Source organism: Anabrus simplex, chromosome 6 (assembly GCF_040414725.1).
Source record: "Anabrus simplex isolate iqAnaSimp1 chromosome 6, ASM4041472v1, whole genome shotgun sequence".
Lineage (NCBI taxonomy): Eukaryota > Metazoa > Arthropoda > Insecta > Orthoptera > Tettigoniidae > Anabrus > Anabrus simplex.
In genome coordinates this window covers 313,758,621-313,775,652 of record NC_090270.1, presented here as the reverse complement: position 1 = coordinate 313,775,652, position 17,032 = coordinate 313,758,621, and the positions used below count along the sequence as shown (strand labels likewise).

Here is a 17,032-nt window from a genome sequence, read left to right as displayed (position 1 = left end):
AGGTTATCTTCCACTCCTCCAAGGTCTTTCATGGCCTTTACAGAGATGGTGGAGTACCCCGCCCATATTATAATTGATATATTTGTAGATGGCTCTGATTTGTATCAAGATAAAAAGAAAGCAAATTCAAACAGCTGTGTAAGTTGGTCATTCTGTTTCTGATATTCGACGATTTTCATTTATTATTTACAGTTGGTGCCAACGTAAGTGTCTAAAAGCATTTAACAATGTATCAACAGCAGTCTGAGGATATTATGGATGGTTGCCCACATATACCACCTTTTAAAAAAAACAATAATAATTTATCCATCCAGTCCATCTATAGAAATAGAACGTGGATATCAATTCTTTGGTAGCGAAGAGGTTGCATGAGAAAGTCAATTTTAGTTTCAGGATTCCGCACATACGATGTTGTCTGTTGGCGCTGTCTGTCGTGTACACAATGGAGGAGTCCATGGAGTAAATGTTATTATCAAAATGTTCATATGGCAGCAGTACTTGCCAAACTCTTCGTAATTTTGTTGAATGTTTAGAGTTTGAAGTGAAATTTCATGTGTTTTATCTTGTTGAAAACTTCATATATAAATAGCTAAATAATCCATTTTCTTATTTGTAATTATCGTTACTAGGGTTATTGTACCGAAAAGGCGAAATGAAGTTGCTGTGCATGGATAGTGATCTTCGGTTACTCTAACCTCAAAGATAGATGTAAACATTATTGTGGAACGAAAATAAGTTATCAGATTGTTCTCAGAATGACGTACTGTGCGTGGTGAATAAAACATACAACACGGGATATGTCTGATAATAAGTAAGTATTCATATTAATGCGCTATAATATGAGACAATATTAGTAAAATTTACTGCACTGTTCTATATGTATTAAAGGAATGGAACGAGCTTACACTGGAAAGACGTTTATCGATTTTTAATCCATTCTTTGTTTCTGAATTCCCCCAGTATATAAAATTGCTTTATAGCCTATAGTGTTAGTTGTAGAATATATATGTAAATATAAATTAAAGGGGGCATGATAGACAAACTGCATTGTCTCTGGCTTCTCACTGAGGCTGTCGCGATTTAAAATTCCCGTCCATATAGGTGGAGTTTTGGAATTAATAATATTACACCAGCCCGGCTGTCATCTTATTTGCAATGTTATAAGTAGGAAGTGGAAATTATGAAATCTTACTTGGAGAGCATCTCAGAGAAGAGATGTGTTTATTGCGATGTCCAGGAACCCACCATCCCGCCCCGAAAAGTACGTTTACTTTTATAACCTAATGAAGACTGTTACACACCATTTACATTTCTGAAGTAGCTGCTTGCATTCTTGTTGGCCAATGTAAAGTGGCACGTGATCTCGTTCCCGTCAATATTGTTAATCATAGTTCGTTACCAACCCCAACACAAGAAAATGTAACATGTTAAAGAAACAATATACAATACACAACAGCAATAAAGTTATGTAAAATTTACCTCAATGTAGAGGGTTGCTGCAACCTTGATGAATTCGTGCACCCGGACGTTTAAGAGGAACGAGCTCTTGATGAGGGATTCGTCAAGATAACCAAGGAAAAATCGTTTTCCTCTGGCCGAATCCCGGAACCGAGTAGCTCCCATGCTTAAGATATCGCCACCAGTTTTGAGTATGCACTGAAGGCCGATTGATGGGCATCACCCTCCTATTCCCCCTATTCACGTGACTACTCTTCTTAATGTCCAGAAACTGAACAGAGTGATTCACGCGAAGGTGCACGAATCCCTCATCTTCCAAACAATCGTACGCCTTCCAGCAATCCAATATAATTATTGACCCTGGGAGGATTTACACCTTAATGACACCTTGTAATGTGTCTTTATCCCTTTTTTTGGACAGAAACAGCAAAAAAGTTTTTGAAGTTGTTCCTCTCCACGCCTCCAAAAAGCTACTGCCCTTCTACCGGCTTACCTCAAGTGTACTACCTCTTTCCGAACTTGCTTTCATCAATTTCTGCTATGATGCCCAGCCCTCCTATTTTTTTATTATCGTCGACCCTGGTTATGCAAACCTCCCTACAAAAGTTTGACCAATCCACATTAGTTGTATCAGAGAAACCCAACTCCAATTTCACACTTGGACCCAGGGGTTTCGGTAAAACGCACCACAGGACAGCAAAGAGACCAATTTCATCATCATCATCATCATCATCCTAAACCATCTCCAGTTTCCCGGGTGTGGTATATGAGCCTGCTCCATCTCATCCTGTCCTTGTACCATTCTTCCTCCACCAACTTGTCCCAATCATGACCTCTCAGCATTACAGCGCTCTTAACTAAATCTATCCATTTCCTTCGTGGCCTTCCCACGGGTCGTCTTCCTTCTACCTTTCTGTCAAATTCCTTCCTTGCAGTTCTGTTTACTGGCATCCTCTTCATGTGACCAAACCACTTCAGTCTTGATATCTGAATCTTATTTAGGAGAGAATTGTCTATTCCTACTTCTTCTCTAATTTTCTCATTCCTAATCTCCAGTTTCATATAAGCTCAAATTAGAGCCTTCAAAGAAGGTAGTTTCCTTCCACTAGCAAACCAACTACATTGCACACCCCATTCGACTCGTTGACATCAAAAGCCTATTTTGTTCAACTCTTTTGCCACTTTTATTGGGTGGCGACGTTGATAGAACTCTGCTAAATCCTTTAAATTGCTATTATATTTCATTGCAAAGTCAGAAGCACTGATAACACAACCACCGCAGGTAGCCATTTTTCCTTTCTATCACTAATGAATCAACAATTGACAAGGAACTCATATTGAACGGAATGTAAGTAGCGAGTAAAAGTACACAACAAAATTGTAATTCATATTACAAACACTAAACCTCATAGAATGCGCTGCTGTCATCACTATATCACAGGTCTTGTCCAGATCCTATCCCAACCGTCCGCATGGCAAGAAACAGTCCAGACCAGTGGTCTTGTCCTGGTCCTATCCTAACCGTCCGCACGGCGAGAACCAATCCAGACCAATCGTGTTTCCACACGAAACTAAAGGCTTACAGCCGCTTTGCAGCTTCTAACTTGGGGGCGTATGCCCCCAGACCCCCTTTGCTTGTCCCTATATCACTGGTCTTGTCCAGGTACTATCCTAACGTCCACACGAAACTAGAGGTCTAGGGCTGCTTCCCTGGGGGCTTACGCCCTCCCCAGACCCCCTTTGCTTCTCCCTGTATCACTGGTCTTGTGCAGGTCCTATCCTTACGTCTGCGTGGCAGGAACAACTCCTCACAAATCGTGTAACAATAATCACCACCACCAGCTATTGAAGCACCACTCACTCATTAATTCCTAAGCACAGAGGTTGTCAGCACAGAGCACCCTTTGACAACATCCTTCCCCAGAAAGCTGCGAGTGTGTACAAAAAAGGACAATCATTCCGCGGGTGTGAAAGTCAAACGACAGTCATTCCGCGGGTGTGAAAATCTTGTCAGCCGGGCGGAGTAATAATGAATAAATAGCCTATCTTGTCCATGTGATTCAGATTCCACATAAGAAACAGGCCTGCTAACCTTGGCTGGATCCTCCTGCAAATTGACAAAAAATGACGTCAACTAGATCTTCAGTGTGCTTTTGTTAGGTTCAGTGAGTGTCAAGACCATTGGTCTGCTTTGGTTAGGTGTGGGGAGTGATGGACTATTGGTCTATTTGTTTGATATAGCTGCTGTGAAGTGGTGTACAGGCCTCTACACCTTTTCTGGAGTAAATCATACATGCATTATCATTAAAGACTGTTATGCCTTTCTGCGTTCAGTCTGCAAGCCTCTGTGAATTTACTAAACGTCGCCATAATCCTCGATTTGTAACTAGTGTTGTGGCCTCATTTAGTTCTATACCTCTTATCTTTAAATCGTTAGAGTCTAACCATCGTCGTCTTGGTCTCCCTCTACTTCTCTTACCCTCCATGACAGAGTCCATTATTCTCCTAGGTAAACTATCCTCCTCCATTCGCCTCACATGACTCCACCACCGAAGCCGGTTTATGCGTTCAGCTTCATCCATCGAGTTCATTCCTAACTTGGCCTTTAACACCTCATTCCGAGTACCCTCCTGCCATTGTTCCCACCTGTTTGTACCAGCAATCATTCTTGCTATGTTCATGTCTGTTACTTCTTACTTATGAATAAGATATCCTGAGTCCACCCAGCTCTCGCTCCCGTAAAGCAAAATTGGTCTGAAAACAGAACAATGTAAAGATAGTTTCGTTTGAGAGCTGACTTCCTTCTTACAGAATACTGTTGATCGCAACTGCGAGCTCACTGCATTAGCTTTAATACACCTTGATTCAATCTCACTTACTGTATTACCATCCTGGGCATGATTTTTAATAATCTACCTTTAATTCCATAGTCCCTCAGTACTTTTCCCTCGGTACCCTGTCATATGCCTTCTCTAGATCTACGAAACATAAACACAACTGCCTATTCCTCTCGTAGCATTTTTTCAATTACGTGACGCATACTGAAAATCTGATCCTGACAGCCCCTCTGTGGTCAGAAACCACACTGGTTTACATCCAACTTCCTCTCAACTACTGATCGCACCCTCCCTTCCAAGATGCCAGTGAATACTTTGCTTTGTATACTAATCAATGAGATACCTCAATATTTGTTGCAATCCTTCCTGTTCCCTTGCTTATAGCTGGTGCAGTTACTGCTTTTGTCCAATCTGAAAGTACCTTACCAAAACTCCATGCTAATCTTACTACTCTATGAAGCCATTTCATCCCTGCCTTCCCACTATAATTTACCATTTCGGGTCTGATTTCATCTATTCCTACTGCTTTATGACAATGGAGTTTATTTACCATCCTTTCCACTTCCTCAAGCATAATTTCACCAGCATCATTTTCCTCCTCCCCATGAGCTTGGCTGTTCGCAACACCACCAGGAAGATTTCCTTTTACGTTGAGAAGATGTTCAAAATATTCCCTCCACCTGTCCAGTTATTCCCTGGGATCTGTTATTTCACCTGAATTACTCAAAACACTGTTCATTTCCTTTTTCCCCTCCCTTCCTTTATTATTGTCCAGAAAGGTTTCCCAGCTGCTTGACTCAGCCTTTCCAGGTTTTTATCAAAATCTTCCCACGACTTTTTTGGATTCAACAACTATTTGTGTTGCTGTGTTTCTTTCATATACGTACAAATCCCTGTCTGCCTCTGCCCTTGTTAGGAGCCATTTCCGATAAGCCTTCTTTTTACATTTACAATCTGCTCTCACTTCATCATTCCACCAAGATATTCGCCTTTTCCCATCTTTACACACAGTTGTTCCTAGGCATTCCCTTGCTGTTTCTGCTACAGCATCCCTGTATGCCACCCATTCTCTTTATATATCCTGAACCTGCTTACTGTCTACTGTTCGAAACTTCTCACTAATCATATCCATGTACTTCTGTCTAATTTCCTCGTCCCGGATATTTTTTACTCTTATTCGTTTGCAGACAGATTTCACTTTCTCTACCCTAGGCGTAGAGATACTTAGTTCACTACTGATCAGATAGTGGTCTGTATCATCAAAAAATCCCCAGAAAACTCATACATTCCTAACAGATTTCCTGAATTCGAAGTCGGTTAAGATATAGTCTGTTATGGATCTGGTGCCCCTATCCTCCCATGTGTAGTGGTGAATAGCTTTATGCTTGAAGAATGTATTCGTAATGGCTAAACCCATACTAGCATAGAAGTCCAGCAAACGCTACCCATTCCTTATTAGCTTCCATATCTTCCCCACATTTACCAATCATGCTTTCGTATCCTTCAGTTCTATTTCCAAATCTCGCATTGAAATCACCCATTAGCACTATTCTATCCTTGCTGTTGACCCTGACCACGATGTCACTCAATGCGTCATAAAACTTGTCAACTTCATCCTCATCTGCACCCTCACATAGTGAATACACTGAGACATTTCTCGTCCTAATTCCTATATACCTATATATTCCTAAAACATCTAAAACACATTTTAACACATTATAAAATACAATTACTGTAGTGATACATGTATCATGTGTTTTAGATGTTTTAGGAATATTATATATTGTTTAATTTGTACTTAAGGCTGATGGTGGCACATAAATGCCGAAACTAGTACCATTTGACATGTGATTGAATCACAATAAAATGTCATTGTATTGAATAGGTTGACCTTGAAAGAATTTAATGTAATTTTACAGTAATCCCACTTCAATACGGAACCAATGAAGTTCATAACTATAAGTGAAACTCGGAAATTTCACCGCATTTCACTGTGTTATGTATTTTAGGTATTGGAGGTCAGGTCAGAGTTGAACTTAAGTTGATTATTTCCTTGAATGATGACTGAAAAGTTTGTTCTCTGGTTTCAGTGAACTCAGTCTTCTGGATGAGGATTTGGATGATGATATTGACTATGATATTGGCCACGAAGATGAAGAAGCACTGCTGGCTGATGATTATGAGGTAAGTAATGTTACATGAAGTTACAGTGAAGATTCATATTAATAATAATTAATTTTTTTTTGTGCACAATGTGCAAAATTTGCATATCACATCAAGTAAATTACAATTCACTCAGGGAGAACTTTGTTCAGAGCAGAATTGATTCAGAGAGACTGTTCTCTTCTTGCACTTCATTACGTGATATGTATCACACTGCTTATTGCACAATACACATACACACTCTTGGCTGGCCTGGTGGTAGGATTTCTTGGCACAGATACGGTGGTGAAAGCCGTGTACTGCAAAGCGTGTCATCAAATGTCTCAACCTATGTTCCTCTTTCATCCAATCCTTACCAGTGCGTCTGTACTGTAAAAGCTTTCCTCGATCGAGTCCCTTTTCTCTCGTAGTTCTTGTAACAGTTCCTCGAATGCCGGAGTTTGCTGTAGAGGTATTTGTAGTCAAATCCTCTATCAAGAAGGTTTCCTGGGCTAAAACATATATGTACTGGGATCGGGTGAATTTAGATACCCCTAGGACCCTCTTAAGGTATCTCGGTTTCATGCTTTCCAGTTCTCGTAGCTGTTTACCTGATAGGTACTCTCATATTATTTCTAATCCATATGTGAGCGTTGGTAGCACTTTGAGTTGGAAAAGTTTCATAGCCGTCTTCAGTGTCATTCTTTGCAGATGTTTGATTTCACTTATGCTTCTAAGTGCAGCAGCTAGTCTCTTCTTTATGTGTACTGAGAAGGTCGTCCCAGAGACTTGTTGTATGATCGCAAGATATGTGAACTGGTTTTTTTGTTTTAATGTATGTCCCCCACATACAATGTAGTCCCCTTTCGATAAGCATCCTCCTCTCCTTAATACCATTAATTCTGTCTTCTTTAGATTCATCCTTAGCTCGTTGTCATCCGCCCATTGTGTGATAAGCTCCATTCCGTCTTGCAAATCTTTTATGTTATCAGCGGCTAGTATCATATCATCTGCATATATGTATATGCTTACATTTTGTGCTCCCCCTTTGATTTTCCTAGGGAGATACTGGGTCAGCGCATTGAACAATAAAGGGCTCAATGGGTCCCCTTTTAGCACTACGATGGTTCCTATCCAGTCTGATTGGGATACCCTGTCACTGATTTGCACTTGGTTTGGCACTAGTATGTTAGGTATTAAATTCGTCTTATCTGAGCGTCCGATGAGGCTTTCCAGTTTCTCGATTAATTTCTTTCTATTGACAGTGTCAAAGTCTTTGGTGTAGTCAATGAAGATGTCATACTTCTTCCCGTGGGGTTGTGCTCTTTCTTGTATGTCCTTCAGCAGACAGCTCGCTGCTATCAGGGTGGATCTCGCTTTCCGGAATCCAAATTGTTCATCAGGTTACTTATTTTCTGTGCTGATAATTTGGTGAGTATTTTAAATGCCACCAATTCCAGGGCTATACCTCTGTGAGATTCTGGTTTGCTCATGTCCCCTTCTCCTTTATATAGCATCTTTATGACTGTCTTCCACCATGTATTAGGTATGTTACCAGATTCCACGCATTTGTTCATTAGCATTGTCCATCCTGGTTGTAGGTAGGGTAGTGTAGCTTTTAGATGTTCTGCGCAAAGTCCATCTATTCCCGGTGCCTTGTTTACCTTGCTTGTTGATGGCCTTTCTCACTTCCTTACTTGTGAAGATTGTAGTTCTTTCTATCACTTTCCTCTCCTCTAACGTCGGTCTGGTTTCCTTAAGGGCTAACACACCTCTCATATGATTCTCCGAGGTCTCCATTGGTATGTCTGCAGGAAATCGTGGCTGCCGTGGTCTAAGTCCCTTATAGGGGTTTTTCTCAGCATCCTTTACAAGCTGTTTGTCTTCCTTTGCCCTAAATTCCAGCTTTTTCAGCTTTAGTAGCGCCTTGAATTTCTTCCTCGCTGTCTGGTAGCATTCCAGGTCTCTTTTGCCTTTGTTCTAGTTATGTGCAATTTTTCTAGTGTAATAGGGGCCGAATGACCTTCGATGTTAGGCCCCTTAAAACAACAAGCATCGTCATCATCATTTCTAGTGTAATTCGCCTTTCAAGGTAACACTCCTTTTCGAACCATTTTTGCACTTTCCTGGTGTCCTCTCTTGCTGCATTTTAAAAATTTTGAAATATTCACCCCCTCTCAGACTTCTGTAGAGAAACAGATCCTCTTGAAAAGACTCCCTGTACTGGTAGGTCACAAACACCACTTAACTTGCCAACCCAGCTACATCTGTTGATTCATCCATTTGGAGCAAAAATTTAGTTCCGTACATTTTATTTGTGAAAGTAAAGTAGCTATTACCGAGCAAGTTGACCGTGTGGTTGGGGGTTTCCAGCTGTGAGTTTGCATTTGGGAGACAGTGGGTTCGAACCCCACTGTCGGCAGCCCTGAAGATGGTTTTCCTTGGTTTCCCATTTTCACGCCAGGCAAATGCTGGAGTGTACCTTAATTAAGCCCATGGCCACTTCCTTCCCACTCCTAGCCCTTTCCTGTCCCATAATCACCATAAGAGATATTTGTGTCGGTGTGACATAAAGCCAACCATAAACAAAAAAAGTATTGCGTCATCTGTTAAGCCTCTTCTGCACTGTGAAATAATAGTAATAATAATAATTATTATTGTTGTTGTTTTTACAAAATATTGTATCTATTGGCTTTTCCATCCGGCATACATTCAGTTATATCTTCTACACAAGTCTTAATAAGGTTCTCAGCATCAGGCGAGTTGGCCGTGCGGTTAGGAGCGCGCAGCTGTGAGCTTGCATCTGGGAGATAGTGGGTTCGAATCGCAATGTCGGCAGCCCTGAATATGGTTTTCCGTGGTTTTCCATTTTTATATCAGGCAAATGCTGGGGCTGTACCTTACTTAAGGCCACAGCCGCTTCCTTCCAACACTTAGCCCTTTCCTATCCCATCGTCGCCATAAGACCTATCTGTGTCGGTGCGACGTAAAGCCATTAGCAAGGTTCTCAGACAATGATACGGGCTTTGGAAGCTTGAGTAACTCATAACTTGGTTATGCCATCACAGCCTTTTAATTAATTGTGAGTTATTTGATACAATTATAAGTTGACTTAATCAATTGTACTTCCTTCTGAAAAAATCAATTGGATTACTCTTGCCATCAGGATGAACCCTCCTTAATATGATAGTGAATTTTTGCTGAAAATTCCACACTGTTTAGGAACACTTTGCTGTAAATTACACACTGAACAAACCCAGTATACCAGTTGTGGTACTTTCTTTTCATTATTCATCTTTCTAGGCCTCTGGTCTCCAAAGAACTCTGTAGTTAGTTCTTCACTTCAAGAGGTGCTCTCACATGCAGTATTGCTGGGTTGTCCAGAAAGCTTTCTTCTTAAGAAATTCTAATAACAGCAACTGTTCCATCTTCTTCCACACCACAGTTGAAAAATAATACTTGTGTCAGCAGGTCTAATAATAATAATAATAATAATAATAATAATAATAATAATAATAATAATAATAATAATAATAATAATAATAATAATAATAATAATAAAAAATTAGTTCTCAAGTCCATGTTACATCCAGTGATTCTCCACATTTATATACACACTTTTTGCACACCATTTACGTCACCAGGACCGCCTCCATCTGGTCCATCATTCCTTGTAAGTCCTCCGTCCACAACTCGTTATCCAAGTTGCCTCATCTGAAGTCGATTAGCACACTCACACGTTCTTCTTAGTACGATGGTTTGTAGGTAGGCCTGTAGCTGTTAGCTCACTTCCAATTTGTCCATGTGCTTCTTGAACAAGTTGGTGACTAGCCTGTCCCACGTTATTACCACAGGGACCATTTTCACCTTGGCTCCATTGTACATAAGTGAGAGTTCGTTGGCTAGCATCTCGTACTTTCTTCCTTTAGTGGTTTCAGTCTGTTTCAGGATATTTATGTTTGTGATTCCAACTTCAATTAATAGGATTTCATTCTTTACAAGGTCATGTATTATCAGATCTGGTTTGTTGTGTTCAATGCGAAGCTCAGTCTGTATGATGACATCGGACTTTATATTAATCTGCTGATTGGATATGACATTTTCCACTTTGTAGTTCTTTATTTTCTTAGAATTACTCAGCCCATACTTTTTGGTGAACATGGAATGCAAGCATCTGACAACGTCATTGTGGTGTTTCTTGTAGTCCAAATTAAGCATTCGTCCACATTGTGTTGCCAGATGGTCTAGTGTCTTATTGCCCTGGTCGCAGTGTGGGCACCTCTGGAATATACTCCCATGACTAAAGAAGATGTTTCTGTCTTGTATCTCACAGAACATTCCTTCTTCCTGTAGAGATATATTCCCCCTCATTAGCCATAACGATGACTGTTTTATGTCTACAAATTCCTCCTGTTGTTCACGGAACAATGTGGAATGCATTGACTTAGCCATGATTCGATCCATTCACATCTCTTTTTGTTTCTGCTTAACTACTTTTACCATTACATTGTTTCCTTCCTCAATTAGGTACTTCCATTTCAGATGTTCTTCAATCAGTCCAAGATGGGTTGCATTTCTTCTTTCACTTTCTGCGATAAACTTCCTCCTTGTGTTTTGTTGACAAATATTTACATAGTTCAAGTAAAATCAATTCGGCCTTTTCAGAAACATTTTGTAGTCCTCTTCCTAACTCGTGTCTTTTCAGGTACAGTCGTTCCATATTACCTGCTGTTCTGACGATATTATGCTCTCTCAAGATTCCTCTCACCTTCAGATCAATGTTGTTAAATTTTTGGTGCTCGTAAGGGATCAGGCCAATATAATAGTTAATAGTTGACAACGCATACTCATCTATTGCTGCAAACAGGTTTCTCGCGTTCAGCCTTGTTTGGCATATATTTGTTACCCGCGATTCGATCTTGTTGGCTATGATAACTTTATTCTCGGGTTTAATTACATTTCTCGAGTCTTCTAATATTCCTAGGTATTTGTATCCTTCCACGTCATTTACCTTCTCGACGAAGATATGGTTCGAATTGATATTGTTCACTGACTTTTGCTGATTGATTGTTAAACCCATGTTGTTGAGACATTGATTCGTCCACTGGCTCAGCTCGTTCAATGTCTGCACATCTTTGGTGAACAATTTGATGTTATCTATCAAAATGAGGTGGTTGCACTCAATTCTTCTATGTTCATCTGCTTGGATCTTCTCACAGTTCTTATTTAAGATTCAGTTTAACGATTCCATAGCAATCACTTGGGTGATAAAGCATCTCCTTGTAATATTCCTCTATTTATTTTCACGTCACTGACCACTTTATTTCCACATATTAATGTTGTTCTCTGTTTGTCAAGTGTTCTGTTGACAAATTTAATGATATTTTCTGGCATATGTATCTTCCGTAGGCATTCAATTAGATATGCATGTGACAACGAATCGTATGCTTTCTGAATGTCCACCCAAGCAGTACACAATTTATTATTGTACTTTTCGTTCATGGTTTTGCTTAGAAGTGCTTGTTCCTTAGTGCCTTGACATTGGTTCCATGTTCCCATTTGATTACTTGAGATAATATTGTTTACGTCACAGAAATCGTTGACTATTACCACGAACACTTTGCTGATTAATTTGAATAAATTTGAAAGGCATGTAATTGGCCTCAGGAGCTGCGTTATGTTTGCATTCAGGACTTTTGGAATCAAATATATTATACCAGCATAAAGCTCTTCATCGATCAAGTCTGGGTTTTGAATTATTTTGTAGATTAGGTGTTCTAACCTCTCATGTAGTGCATACATCCTCTTAATAAAGTAATTATATACAAAATCAGGTCCTGTTGCTTTCCAGTTCGCTAGGTACTTTATACACCTGGATATGACCTCCTTTATCTTATCTCTATCCATGTCTACCTCCACTTCCGCCGGACTTAGATCTTGGATCAGTTGTTCATAATCTTGTCTTTCATCATATTTCCAAATTGTAGTCCAAAAGCGTTTGGTTTCTTCAAGATTAATATCTTCACTGTAAATCTATCGCCTTCAAGGTCACGATAGAAGGTCTTCCAATTAAACTCAAACTTTCGGTTTGTGTTCCTAGATGGTAAACGATTTTCAGCTATCACTATCTTCTTGTAAATAGCTATTTTCTCAAGAATCGTATCACGCATCTTCTGAATATCACTACTCTTGTTTGAATGAATTTGATTTTCTCTACTCATTCTAATCAACTCTTTACTTGCTTTTTCATTTGGGCCGTGGGCATCAATTATTTCAATTTTCTATTTAATTTGTTGATCTTGGCTTCGATAGAGCTTTTAAAGCCAGATACCTTCTTTTCTTTAGCTGTCACCATCTCATACGTCTGTTGGCATGCATACAACACATTATTCATTTCGGCGATCGTGGTTATTTGCTGTTCTACTCGTTTCGATTTTATGATTACATTCATCATTTCGAGTATTTCTTTATTTATTTCCTGGCTAAATATTTTCTTAGTTCTTGTTTTTGCCTCTTTCTTCTTACAATATTCATCAGTATTTGTCCATAACGTTTGTTTCACTTTGAGGAACAAGTCTGTGTTCTTCACCATAGATGGCATTTGTATTGCATTATTTTCTTTGAGGTTGTCCGTTTCACATGCATTAATATTCTGACTCTTGTGTCTGAATGGATTGTATAAATTCCTGACATCAATTTGACGAGCTCCTTGGTCAAAGCGTTGTTGAAACTCTTTGGTTATTTCGGCCACCATCCTTGGGGCATCCTGCTAAACCATGCATCAATCATCTGCTGCAATCTTTTGATCCATTTTACTTTGTCGCATTCTTTAATCTGATTGACTAATGTTACAAATACATGCTCTTTTTTTCGTGCTTCTGCCGCCTCGACCATGTTTGGGTCATCTTCCCCCTCTCCCTCACCTTGTTGTACAGCTGTAGACAGGATTATTAAGTCGGTATATCACCAGACATCATTTGATTCTTTCAGTTTATTTGATGATTTGATGCTCGGAGTAACCATTTGATTTTGATCACGCGTGATTGTGTTAGTAGACGTTTCCATTTATCGCCAGAACATTACGCGAACGACCGACATTAGCGCTAGGTGTATAACTGCACTCTAGTATTGTTTCGTCACAACTCGAGTGATAGTTCCACAAATTTATTGCTCCAATACGCCTTTAGTGGTGATCTTGTGAACTACTTATTACATTTCGATGTTGTCTAAGCTTCGATCCTAACTTTTATTCATTTAGGTTAAGTACCTTCATGCAACCGTAGTTTGCGATTCTTAACGACACTAAATACTTCACACAGACTCACCTTTATTGTCCGTTGATCAGCGTTTGCTTCTTACACTCTTCACAACTAATACAGTCTGTTTTGTGCAATATTGCCTTCATAAGTACCAATTCACTATCACTCGCAAACGATACGTCCTATCACACAGCCGCCATCATTGAATAATAATAGTAATAATAATAATAATAATCATCATCATCATCCAGAAAACAAGTTGCAAAATTAATCAAACTAAGAGGTGACATATGAATATTGGACTCCATTGAGAAAAATTTCTGAGACTACAACACATGAGACTTTTATAGGACATTTGCAGGAAAGATCCGAGGATACAGCCCACAGAATTTATGCTTCAGAAAACCAGATGGCACACTTGCAGTGATCAATCAAGATAACTGTATGGAGTTGGCTCGGTATTTCTCTGAGCTACTCAGTTGTGTGGAACCACCACTGAGATATCCCAAAGAAACTCCGGTTTACACAAACCCAGAATCTCAACCACCAATGAAAGAAGAAATCCACAGGACAACAAGACATCTGGAGAAGATGAAATTATAGCAGAACTACTAACGAATCTAGGACCGAACACACTTGAGGTACTCACACAAATCACCATAGACATTTGGGAAACAGGAAAAACTACCTGAAGACTGGAAATGTGCACTCATCCACCCACTATATAAGAAAGGTGACAGGTCAGATATGAATAACTACAGAGGGATTTTCCTCCTTCAAGTTACTTACAAAATCCTCTAAGCATGTGTGCTTCAAAGAACACAATAGCAACTTGAACATAAGATCGGCAAATACCAAGTGGACATTTGATATCTTAGAAGAATGGGAACTTGACCCAAAGACTTTAAATCTCATCAAGCGAACACTCACTGATAGAAAACCAAAAGGAAAATTCATCAGTAAAATATCAGGTCCTTTCGAGGTTAAGACTGGCATTCGACTAGGCGATGGGCTGTCACCACTCCTTCTCAATCTCATCCTGGATAAAGTTATTAGAGATTGGGAGAAAGAACTAAAAATTCAGAACTACTGGAAACCCACTCAACTCAGAGGAACAAAGGTTGACATCAAGATGAGTTGCTTGGCTTTCGTAGATGACCTAGCAATACTAGCAGACAGTGAAATCACAGCAATCAAACAGATAGAAGTCCTCGAGGAATGTGCTGAAAAAGTTGGGCTACAAATTTCATTTGAGAGAAATAAGTTCATTTGTACTAGGCCTACATTAAACGTTTAGAAACTAAACACAAAATACGGACAGATAAACCGGGTTCCACACTTCAAATAGCTTGGTGAAATTGTAGAACCAATGGGGTTAGAAAAGGAAGCACAGAAAGTTTGCCTACCGAAACTCAAGAGAGTGTATTGGAGAACATGTGACATTTACAGCAACAACAAAAAAATATGCATGTCTACACACACAAAGACCAGGCACTACAATACTGTGATCAAACCTGAAGTTCTATATGCGAGTGAAACGCTGGTACTCAATAGAAAAAGGGAACATTCTGAAGGAAGAATAAAGATCATGAGGAAAATTCTTGGTCCAGAAAAAACTGAAGACTGATACAGACTAACATCCCGTAAAGCAACAGAGGGACTGTCCAACCTGGCAGCAGATACCAGCATTAGAAAACGAAGATTGAAATTTTATGGACATGTTCAAAGACTAGAATAATAACAGTAAGTTATTTATTAAATTGACCACCTAATCAATATACCGAGCTCGATAGCTGCAGTCACTTAAGTGCGGCCACTATCCAGTAATCGGGAGATAGTGGGTTCGAGCCCCACTGTCGGCAGCCTTGAAGATGGTTTTCCGTGGTTTCCCATTTTCACACCAGGCAAATGCCACGGCTGTACCTTAATTAAGGCCACGGCCGCTTCCTTCCAATTCCTAGGCCTTTCCTATCCCATCGTCGCCATAAGACATATCTGTGTCGGTGCGACGTGAAGCAAATAGCCTAATCAATACAATAAGTCATTGTCTTGAATGATTTACATTGATCTATTAACTAAACATATACCATTTTTAGTTAATATAACTAAACATGTCAATTTAATAAATAACTTACTGTTATTATTCTAATCAAATATCATCTATACGGATCAAAATGATATTTATTACATGTTCAAAGACTCCCAACAACAAAGCTTACACACAAGATCATGAAATATAGCAGGAAATTGAAGAGTCTACCATGGATCCAAGAAGTCAAAAAGGACCTTGAGTAGGCCCAGATAGATATATCAGAAATATTAGATGGAAATCTGTTCTGAAAAAAAAAAAAAAAAAAAAACAGATGGGTAGTACAGCCAGAGAATGAAATTCCAAAGAGACCAAGAACCAAGTGCACTGAAGAAAGGAAGAGAGACCACGGAGAAAAGGTGAAAGCCAAATGGAAAACCAGAAAGGCAAATCATAAAAGCACTGCGTGATCCAACGGGGTACATATGCAAATAATAATAATAATTGCATTTCATGGACAGACAGAATCCGGAATTATGAGGTGTTGGATCAACTTGGAAAGTAGACTGAAGTCATGCTGACCATTAAAAGGCGGAAGCTGGAATACTTCGGCCATTTAATGCGGAATGATAAGTACGGAATCCTGCAGCTTGTTATACAAGGAAGAATAGAAGGACGTAGGAGTCCTAGTAGACGACGAACTCTATGGATGAAGAACCTCGTAGACTGGTATGGGTTGGACACAATGTCTCTGTTCCGTGTCACTGCATCCAAATTCAAGATCACCATGTTGACCGCCAACCTTCACTAGAAGATGGCACATTAAGAAGAAGACTAATAACTAACAAAGAGGAAATGTATACTGGCCATGAATTCAATCAATCAATCAATCACCATTGATCTGTATTTAGGGCAGTTGCCTGGTGGCAGATTCTCTATCGGTTGTTTACCTAGTCTTTTCTAAAATAATTTCAAAGTAATTTGGAAATTTATCAAACATTTCCTTTGGTAAATTATTCCAATCCCTAACTCTTCTATAAACAAATATTTTACCAAATTTTTCCTCTTGAATTCCATCTTTATCTTCATATTGTGACCTTTTCTGATTTTAAGACCACAACTCAAACTTGTTTGTCTATTAATGTCATTCCACGCCCTTTCCACTGACAGCTCAGAACATACCATTTAAATACAAAGTATGTTACAAGTGTTATTTTAATATCCACCTATTCAATACAAAGATATCTAGTAAATTAAGAATTAAATATCATAAAAGGTTACAAGGGACATGTTTCGCCCATTTTTAG

General features: G+C 39.3%; 1 protein-coding gene across 1 annotated transcript in view; it reads left to right on the top strand.

The window, feature by feature from the left end:
* The first annotated feature begins 519 nt into the window (after positions 1 to 519).
* LOC136876001 (uncharacterized) overlaps positions 520 to 17,032 on the top strand; it is a 262,339-nt gene continuing 245,826 nt past the window's right edge. Inside the window, exons 1-2 of the mRNA XM_068228298.1 lie at positions 520 to 811; positions 6,386 to 6,479. Of these exons, the coding sequence (XP_068084399.1) occupies positions 798 to 811; positions 6,386 to 6,479 (108 nt within the window). The 5' untranslated portion in view covers positions 520 to 797. The remainder of the gene's footprint in view (positions 812 to 6,385; positions 6,480 to 17,032) is intronic.